General features: G+C 37.4%; 1 protein-coding gene across 1 annotated transcript; it reads right to left on the bottom strand.

Moving 5' to 3' along the window:
* Positions 1-888: 888 nt before the first annotated feature.
* On the bottom strand, positions 889-9,843 carry LOC144630836 (uncharacterized). Its single transcript, XM_078489192.1, has 6 exons — positions 9,818-9,843; positions 7,931-7,959; positions 2,044-2,082; positions 1,601-1,837; positions 1,284-1,346; positions 889-1,170 (listed from the first exon to the last, which is right to left on the bottom strand). The coding sequence occupies exons 3-6, from the start codon at positions 2,062-2,064 to the stop codon at positions 889-891; spliced, it is 603 nt and encodes a 200-aa protein (XP_078345318.1). The 5' UTR covers positions 2,065-2,082; positions 7,931-7,959; positions 9,818-9,843.
* Positions 9,844-10,296: the final 453 nt, after the last annotated feature.

Here is a 10,296-nt window from a genome sequence, read left to right on the forward strand (position 1 = left end):
ACATTAATGATGATGTACAACACATTCAAATACCTCAGTAAAAGGTTATCTTTCCCTGTCATGAAATGGACATTTAATATGTCATCATATCCGAAAGACTGATATCTATACTGGTCCTTTAAGTGAAACATTTAAATTAACTTAAAGGTTACCTTTCAATTACATTTAAGAGGCATTTAATGGGGCATAGTATCTTAAAGATTCCTTTCCTGTTCTTTAAGCTGCCACTTAAAGTCTCTTTAACTTAAATGTTATCTTTCCATTACATTTAAGTGACATTTAATGTGGCAAATTATCCTAAAGATTCCTTTCCAGTTCATTAAGCTGCCACTTAAAATTTCTTAAAGCAGTCTTAACTGGTCCTTTATGTGAAACACTTTAAGTCACTTAAAGGCAATCTTTTCTTAACCTTTTATTCACATTTAATGCGTCCAAGCATCTTAAAGACTCCATATAATTCCTTTAATTTATCACTTAAAGTTTCTTAAAACAAATGCGTCTTTAAGTACATTTCGTAAAAGACACTTAAATGGTTCATTACGAGATTTAAGTGATCCACTTAAAGATTAAGAAAAGGAACATTTAAGAAATTTAAGATCAACTTAAAGGTTCAGGAAATGATTCTTTACTGTATCTTTAAGTTTCCTTTAAGAAACCTTAAAAGTGTCGTTTCGCCCTGTGTTATCGTCCTCAACCTCAGTCACATACAGACTAAGAACCAGACCTCGTACGCCGTTCACGTCCGCCTCGAAGTAACCATTGATGTCCATGTCACCGAACACCGTCAGGAAGTCCCCTTCCTTGAGTTTAAGCTCCAATTCGGGGTGCTCACAGGCAGGCGACTTGTAAGGGTCGTAATCAAACAACGCGAAGCAGCAGGAACATCTTTTAAGTGGACCTTGATAAATACTCCTCGAGAGCAAGATCCGAGTCATTTTCGTCCTCAACCTCCGTCACATACAGACTAGGAACCAGACCTCGTACGCCGTTCACGTCCGCCTCGAAGTAACCATTGATGTCCATGTCGCGAAACACCGTCAGGATGTCCCCTTCCTTGAGTTTGAGCCCCAATTCGGGGTGCTCAAAGGCAGGCGACTTGTAAGGGTCATAATCAACCAACGCGAAAAAGCGCTTGGCTTTTTTGGTTCCCGGAGGTGAAGGCTCAAATGACTTAAAACAAAGAGAGGAAAAACTGTTAGGAAAATAACCGCGGCTTGCATAACATGTATGACACAAAAAAGTGTTCCAATACAACATAGTCAGTAACTATGATTACAACTTACTTTGGGTGAGCGTCGCGGGGATTGCTTTTCTAACCTGCTTTGTAACCTTTCTTCAACTAAGCCCTAAAACATAACAAACCAGGGGCAAAATAGTTAACACCCAAAGCAGTGTACACTTGTGTACGAGAAACAACATGGAACGACGACTTTTGAGGGCACAGGTCGAAAGTAATCATTTCAGTAGAATGATTCATCCGATCTGAGATTATTAAACACTAAATTTTCGGTGGCCTCTGTCCACCTTCATCAGAGTATTGAAAATGAGTTCGTTTAGAGCTTAAAAACACTTAACGGACTAGTTCTAATCTTTCACAAACCTTCGGGTCTCGTTTAGCTATCTTTCGCTCTTGCTCCCTCTCAGCCGAGAGTTCTACCAAGTTTTCCGGTGAGAGTTCTACGAAGTTTTCCGGTGAGTAACCGTAGCTTCGGATCTTCGACATATCGTCGAGAGCTGACGTTGCGATGTAATGACGTAACTCTCGGATTTCTTCGCTCAGTTTGTCCACAAGTTCGTCCTTTTCTTTACACGCTCTTTTGAGTAAAGAAATCTTGGCCTGGAAGTAACAAAGAAAGAAAAGGAGAAAAAATTCGAATGGTTCATTGATAGTTACAAATAGATAAAAAAAAAGCAGACAGACAGACAGACAGACAGGTGGACTGATGGCAGACAGAGGCTAACAGAAAGATAAAGACGGACAGATTGTCAGTCAATCATTCAGTCAGTCAGTCAGTCAGTCAGTCAGTCAGCCAGACAGTTTACCTTTAGAGTTGGTATCTGCATCTCCGCATCATCCGCCAGCTGCGAATTAAAAAATAAACACCACAATTTACAAGAAAGTACTGTCTATATTACCAGTTTATTCCCAACTCGACGACTAGTGTTGCACTTTATTTCGTTACCATATCAGGCAATTGCTTTCAAGAAACTTACAATCAGGAATTACATTAAGTCGCATACAGATTTGAAAGTTCATTCTAGCTAATTTGGGTTGGTTTGTCTTCTTTACTTTTTTAACTAAACGCCGATTTTTGAAACTTAAATATAATAATGTTTAACGCGCTACAGGAATAATAACAATCCAAGTAAATTGGATTCCGTTGGCGAGTGAAATGTCAGTAGTCTCTCGCCCTCAGATACCACTGATATTTCATGCTAGGTTCCCGTTACTTTCATCATACTTGTACCTCCTTAATTCAGAAACATGTCCTCTATAACATAATAATAATAATAATAATAATGATAATAATAATAATAATAATTTATGAATTTATATTGAGCTTTTTAACATATAAATGAGCAAAAGCGCATTACAATATGAAAACTTAAAAATATTAAAACGTCTCTGAAATCTGAGCAGGGGAAGGTGACAAAAACGGGTTTTTTTAGAACCGTGTATAATGCAGCATGGAAACGAGGCTGCCTGTACTATCTGCTGTGTCGCATGAGTTTAATACCACATGCAGCATGGGCTAGCAGAGAGAGAATGAATTTTCCGTATTTTCTTGATAGTTTAGTCCAATTACGTGAAGCTCTGTGTTCGTCCCTTTATTTCCACGCTTCCCTTTTCTCTTAATGTTACGATCCCGCCCTCGTTTTTTTTTTTTTTTTACAAAAAAACACTTTTCTGTTTCATCCATAGTCGAAAATCTTTTTTTCTGAATATTTAGGCAGATCGGAACGTGCAAAAGACATCAAGACAATGATAGATGTATAAAAAGCGCTTTTTTCCCCAAAACAAATCTCTATTCTATTGACAGCTTTGTTATGTGGTACTCGGAAGCGTCTAGGCTGATTGCGTAAGTGTGACTTTTTGGATTTCTTGTTTTTTTTTTTTTTGTTAAAGCTTGGTTCTATACTTGCCAAAATCAAAGTGCATAAATTTATTGCTCGGATAATTTTTTTTATTTTAGAAACGTTTTTTATTCAGAGATGTCTAAGTTATGAAGCGATGAGTGGAATATCGGTTTTTCGTGCACTGAGTTGAAACCCAATTTGGGATCACTACTCAGGTCATAATGGATTTTTTTTCACCGCATGACCTTAGCACATAACATCCACGTTTCTTCCACGTTTCTTCTAGCTTAATTAATAAAAATTCTTTTTTTTCATTTTAACTTTGCTAGCGGAAGACAAATTTCTACGCTAAATACCTCCAACTGGATAGGCAACCGCGAAGACGCTGTCTACGCGCTTTGCGTATTTTTATAGATTTAAGAATCTTATTTAAGCAACTGTCACCTTTACAGAAAGCACGCCTGTCACGGTGAAGAAAGATAACTTTCTCTAACCCAAAGAACAAGCAACGCTTTCTGGTGATGCTGCCTACAGAATGCAGGTTCCACCACTCCGATGGTGACGCTGATTTACTTAAAGTAAAAACTGCCGTAGAGTCTGCCCCAATGAAGACCACGGTTCTTGTAGGGGACGGCTGTGAAGATGGCTGTGATCTCTATTTTAGAACAGAGCCAAAGGCAAACGCGAGAGAGGCACGAGTTTGGCATATAAAGAATGTCAAAGATCAGCTGGGTAGGGAAGTTTTCAGGAATCTCTTGTTGCTTCACGCCATGACCGGATGCAAACCACTTCGCGCCTGTATGGAGTTGGCAAGGCAACGGCGCTGAAGAAATTTGACAATGCACCATACTTAAGAGAGCAAGATAACACGTTCAGCTGCCATTCGGCTGTATCTTACGTTGTTGCTGCAGGTGAAAAAGCACTCGTGTCACTTTTTGGTGAAAAGCAGCCACAATCTCCCCGAGTGCAGCAGCGGCCCGATTTCACACCATGCCCGTCTAGCTGCAAGTAGTAGTAGTAGTAGTTGCCTTTATTTAAGTAAAGCAGCGGCAGGGGGAGGATGAAGAAAAGGCATGATTTATGCTAATAAAACAGCCGTAAACAGCAACTTCCTGTTTTTAGCCTTAGTTTTCATGTTGCAGCAGAAGGAGAATTAAATGTTGATCGTATTTAAAGGTGTTCCTATGCTTACAATTGTTTTTCAAGTCATTTTCTTGGCCTGGAAGCGGAAAGCATCAGCTTTGACTTGTTTGGAACTGATTTGTCAAAAATACTGCAAGTTTTTCTCACCTCTTTGGATGAAAACGTCTTGTGAGTTTCAGTACTCAACGGCTCTTGTAAACTATGATTTTTTTACACATATTAACAAGTCCTGTTACCAATTGATCAAAACTATGACAAAATTCGTGAAACAAACAAACTTTATCTGCGACATGCGACAATTGTGTTATAGTTTTAAATTAATTAAATACAAAACAGAAGTCGCGAGTCACTCATGTAATAATGGAACACAAAATACAGTACGTAACGATCACACACAAAAGATTGTGCGCGAGTTACAAAGTAACGTAATAATATAACACGAAACGGAGTGTGTGAGTCACCAGTGTACTGTCGTAAATTGTAATAACGTCGTGAATTGTAATACCTGTCGTAAATTGTAATAACAGTTGTCGTGAATTGTAATACCTGTCGCAAATTGTAATAACAGTTGTCGTGAATTGTAATAATGCACCTATCGCAAATTGTAATAACACATTGCCGTAATTTGTAATACTCCGAGCTGTCGTAAATTGTAATAACACATTGTCGTGTTTTGTAATAAGCAGTATTATCACACTCTATTCTTAACTTCAGATCTAGAGCAGTTTCTAATGACAGCCTGGCAGGCCCTTTGTGATCGTTTGGTAATGCTTTATGTGAATTTGTTGGAACGAGAAAAACTACATTGAAAACATAATATTTCGCGCTCGTAACTAGTGCCAGTCCAAGAGGGACCCCCTAAACTCTGGCGACGTACATCGAGGGAATTAGTGAGAGGCTCCGGCAATTTTTTTTTTTTTTTAATTGTGCATTATTTTGATAAAAGAAAGAAAATACAAAAAAAATTCAAGTTCACAGCTGTTTTTTTTTTCTAAATAAAAGGGTAGAAATGGTACCTTATTAGTACTTAATTGCATTGCCCAGCCCCTCACTCTCAGGAGTGTTGGCACGGAGTGTGAAAGGTTAACTTCGCTGTTTCTTAGTTTTTACCTTTAACATTTATTTTTAGTTATCTGGCTTCAACCTTTCTCCGCCGATGATTTATTAAAAGGGATATTCACCGGACAACTCAGCCAAAATAAAATAAAAAAGCCATCCAAACAAAATTTTTTACATCACTTCAGTGAAAATGGAGGAGTCGGAATACAATGGTGGTCTGATACCACAACATCATGCCGTGGAGCCTGAAAAAATCAAATGACGGCATAAATTTGAGGAAGACAAGGTCGATGTGGTTGTAAAAATCAAACGAAAACACGGAGAAAAGAAAGAAGAACCGCCATACTTTTTGAGTGTTAAGAAATGCCGTTAATTGTTGTGTTTGACTACGTCATTATCTTCCTCATAGCTCGTTTTACTTTTTTTAACGTGAAAATTTAAGTCGGTCAGACGACACGAAGGGAGATAAAGGGTGGAGTGGCTCAACACTTAAAAGACAAGCTAAATATCATGAAAATATTTTAGATGGTTTTTCCCTCACAAAAATGAAGACCAATGACTTGTTAAAAACCGACTGGAGGAATAACAAATGTAACTTCACGTTCCCTTACAACGTGCTTTGCTGCAAATTTGTCGCAGTTCCGGTGAGTAGTTAATAATGTTGAATAACTCTCATGACGATACAAAGCAGGAATAAATTTACACCACGAAATCTTTAACTGTTTTTCCCCAGTTATAGAAAACGAAAACCAGATTTCTGTATGATTGCTAATTCTCATATAAAAGGATTATTACAAAACACGACAATGCGTTATTACAATTTACGACAGCTCGGAGTATTACAAAATACGGCAATGTGTTATTACAATTTGCGATAGGTGCGTTATTACAAATCACGACAATTGTTATTACAATTTACGACAGGTATTACAATTCACGACAACTGTTATTACAATTTACGACAGGTATTACAATTCACGACGTTTATTACAATTCACGACAGTACACACCAGCGTAATATTCAAATACAAAACGGAGAGCGCGGGTCGTAAACCTAAAAAGCAAACGGCGCAAAACTAATCGCGCCAGTCACTAATGTTATGATTAAAAATAAAAAAGAGTGCAGAAGCCGGTTAATCAAAACTGAGTGGGGGTGTCACAAGATTGAACTTTTAGTTACCCTAGACATAGTTGCCTTATTGTTACTTATTTTCGCGGGACTTAATTTTCGCGATTTTCGCGATTTTCAAAAAATCGCGAAATTAAAGACCCGCGAAAATTAATTCTAAACGATTTCTATTGTATTTTTTTATACTAATTACGTATTTTTGGCCAAATCGCGAAAATTAAGTCTCGCGAAATATTCCTGTTGCATTTTCGCGAAATTAAGTACCCGCGAAAATAAGTAACAATAAGGTAATAGATGGAAATGGTTATGAAGCCCGACAAAGTTCTTTGTTATAGGTTATTATTCGCTATTTTGGGGGTTAAGGGTGCACAAAACCTGACAAAATAGAATAGGGGGTTACGTGTGTTCGTGCAACTAACCAATAAAAACTTCCGATTACGTAACTCATGCAAAGTGTCTTGGCACAACAAAAGATGTGCTATCTCATGGACCTTTGAACCTAAATCTTGGCCTCTTTGTTTGTTCCTTCGATGTTTGCCGGGCTTTTTAACCATTTCCCCCTGTTAACTATTCCCTAGAGTACAGGAAAGCAGCTTGCACGACTCTTGAGTATTAAAATTCAAGCGACTTTGTGACTGTGTGTTGTGGTTTTGCTGTTGGTGAGCTGTGTTTATGTTTATCTTGCAACGTGGACTGGACTACCTAACAGAAAAAGGGTTCATACTCCTTTCAGCTTTGAAAGTCCATTGACTTTCCATAGTCCATTTCGCAGATACGGTGGCCATGTTAATTCTGCCCCCACAACATCCTATAATATGTGTTATTATTATTATCATGGTAATTGCAGAATTATCGCAATAAATAAAAGAATAAATCATATCAATAACCACTATAGGATGCCCTGGGGGCAAGATCAATATGGCTGCCGTATCTGCAAAATGGACTATGACGTTTTCCATGGCCTAAATTTGACCATTTTCTTGAAAATTCTTAAAACATTTTCTTAATTTCTGGTACAAAGTTTTACTTTGTTTTCACAAAAGACAATACTGCCAACCTTAATTTGTACAATCAACATCACTGGACAGCACTTAAAGTCTATCGCTTTCCAGCCCTCGAAAATGAGATTCTAGGTTTATCATGACCCATGCAAACCCTGTAGAAACCAGCACTGTTAGCTTGTGATGATGTACTCTGATAATTGTTTTAAGGAGAAAATGGATACTGATCACTCAGGAGGGTGGTGGCACAGTGACAAGAGCGCTCGCCTCCGACCGATGTGGCCCGAGTTTGATTCCCGGAACCAGCGTCATACGAGTGGGTTGTCAGTTTGTTGTTGGTTCTCGTCCTTGCTCCGAGGGTTTTTCTCCAGGTTCTTTGGTTTTCTCCCTCCACAAAAAAACAACTTTTTCAAATTCCAATTCAACCTGGATTGAGGACCCGCATGAAAAGCAGCTTCCTCTCTAAATAGTAATTTTTTGTCTAAAAACGCTAACAATAAAATGGAATCTCTTCTCCTACCTCATGTTCCAGCCATGGTTGCAATAAACCTTCAAAAAAAATCACAGAGAATTGTCAACCAAATACAAAAATAATAAAAGGCTTTGAAATGTAAAATGATTTGTCAGTTTTATTTAGCCACTAAACACGTAATAGCCATTAAGACGGATTCCGCTGAAAGTTCAAGCAACGAGTCCAAAATTTAAGTACCAAAAATCTACTCATAGTACGGTAACATTTTGTATACAATTTAAAAGATCTTATCGAAATTAATTTGTCTTAGTGATCCCGTGATTAAGTTCTAAAGCATTCTCGAGAAAATTAAAGTCAAACCTTGTAAAAATGTTTAAAACGGGCGCCATTTGTTTTGAACTGGCGTGAAACGTCCGTTTTAACTGAAATAAAGATAATTTCGAATCCATTTATCTCTTGCGGGGTCAGCTTGAGTGCTAAATTTTTGGCAGGTATCTGTGAGTGTACTTAAACTTATACCATGCTAAAAGGTCTTTTTGGTCACTTTAATTTTGCCTGAATTGCTCGAATGTTGGGTGGAACCATCTTAAAACCTTCTTGTACTTGCGTTTTAATCAAATTGGAATTTGGAGTGTTGGTGTTTGTGTAGCAGTTAATTTTTTATCTCAGTTCATTTTTTTGATTTTAACTAGTTAGCTTTTTTATCTCACTAGTTTTTTTATACTAGGTTAATATGTATAAAAAGTAAAAAAACCTTCCCTCCCTTGCTGTCTCTTAACCCCCCCACCATCCTTACTAACCCCCGCTCCCCTACTATCTGCTATTATCCCCCTCCCCTTTGTACTATCATTTATTTTTTCTTCTTTTTACTAACCTGCACTAGATTTGAACTCTCAACCTCTTGCCCCACCCACTTTGCCATGTTGGAAACGTTGGGTGATTAGCCCCTACTTTTTTTAGATATATGACTCCAACCCATACCCTAACCCTATTATTTACCTAGTATAAACAAATCAACTAGTTAGAAAAAAAGACTAGTTAAAAAAAAAGAAATTAACTAAGATCAAAAACAAACTGCAACATTTGCATTGGTAGGTCCTCCTCGTAAGGTGCCTTTCTTCGATCTTATGCTAGAATGATGAACTCTCCTTTGTGATTTCAGTATATTCATTTCAATCTTAGTTATAAGAAGTAGTTAGTCCAACAAGGCATAATCCCCTGTCTGGATCTGAAATCCAGCAATTGTTACTGCTTTATTGGTTTTATGATACAGAGGTGGACAATGCTGTATATAGTACAAAATTAAAACTGAATATAAATTATTGCTTTTTGGATTCCCTCTGCTTATGTTGAATGTAAAACATACACATTACAGTACGTGTACCTTATAACATGAAAAATTTTGTGACATCATTTTTTTTCAAATGGCAAAAATTTCATATCGCAGAAAAGAGAAGGTAAAATCAAGTGTCATAAAATTAATAGTGGAGGGGGACAGAGGGCAGGAGCCCGGACGAAATGAGGCGGGATGGGGGAGGAGAGAGGGAGGGAAGCGGGATCCCTAAGGTGGAGAAAAACTGAGAGAAAACGAGTAAAATTTCCCAACATTGCATTGTATTTCATAATAGATATGGGACAAAGAGGAGCAAGAACAGCTACGAAAAGGGGCAAGAGGTGGGAGTAAAAAATACAGTCTTGGGACACCTCAACAATAATAACTTGACAATTTGTTATGAAAATTAAGAAATAAAGATTGTATCTTTTCCCCAAAACAATGTTGCAATGGAAAGCATTATGTTCTCACTACAGTCAATATTAAATTGTAAAGGGAGAGGGGGAATTCGTAAATATTTTCATGTTTCAAATGGAAAAACAGCAATTGTCCCAAGAAGTCAATGAGAACAGCGGTTTAGGTAATTGAAAATTCTTATTTACCTGTTGTTGACCTCTTGTCCAGGCTCGAAATGCGTAACGAGTTAATAACAAACGCAGATCTTTTTTTTTTCGGGGGAGCTGCTAACTCCTGCAAATACAGATTGAAAAATTTATTAATCCCTATTCAGACCGGGCTTTTTGGATCTTTTCAGACCGTAACTTCCAGATTATCCGAGCAATCACAATGAAACTTAGAGGATATATCGTATGTCCAAAAATCTATCTTTTAAAATATGTTACGTGCGATGATTACATCAAGAGCCATCTTGGATCTGCCATCTTGGATTTCAAAATTTTTCCGAAACGTCAGAAAACCGCTCAAAATAACTGAAAAGTACTCAAAATCCTTAATAAGTAATAAAGTAATAAAACTCTAAAAAGGTGAAAATAATAGCATTAAGGTAAATTTTTTATTATAGGAACACAAAAATTACAAATTTGGGAAAACATGCCTGTCAAAATGCCGTTGCCAGGGTAAA

The sequence above is a fragment of the Oculina patagonica genome, chromosome 11 (assembly GCF_052425735.1).
Source record: "Oculina patagonica isolate OP01 chromosome 11, crgOcupat, whole genome shotgun sequence".
Taxonomy (NCBI): Eukaryota; Metazoa; Cnidaria; class Anthozoa; order Scleractinia; family Oculinidae; genus Oculina; species Oculina patagonica.

Bases quoted from the DNA above. Each gene is read 5' to 3' on its own strand.
- LOC144630836 (XM_078489192.1), bottom strand. From the start codon at position 2,064: ATGCAGATACCAACTCTAAAG. The intron at 1,838-2,043 runs GTAAACTGTCTG...TGTTACTTCCAG, and splicing joins TGCAGATACCAACTCTAAAG to GCCAAGATTTCTTTACTCAA. The intron at 1,171-1,283 runs GTAAGTTGTAAT...CTTTGTTTTAAG, and splicing joins CCCCGCGACGCTCACCCAAA to TCATTTGAGCCTTCACCTCC.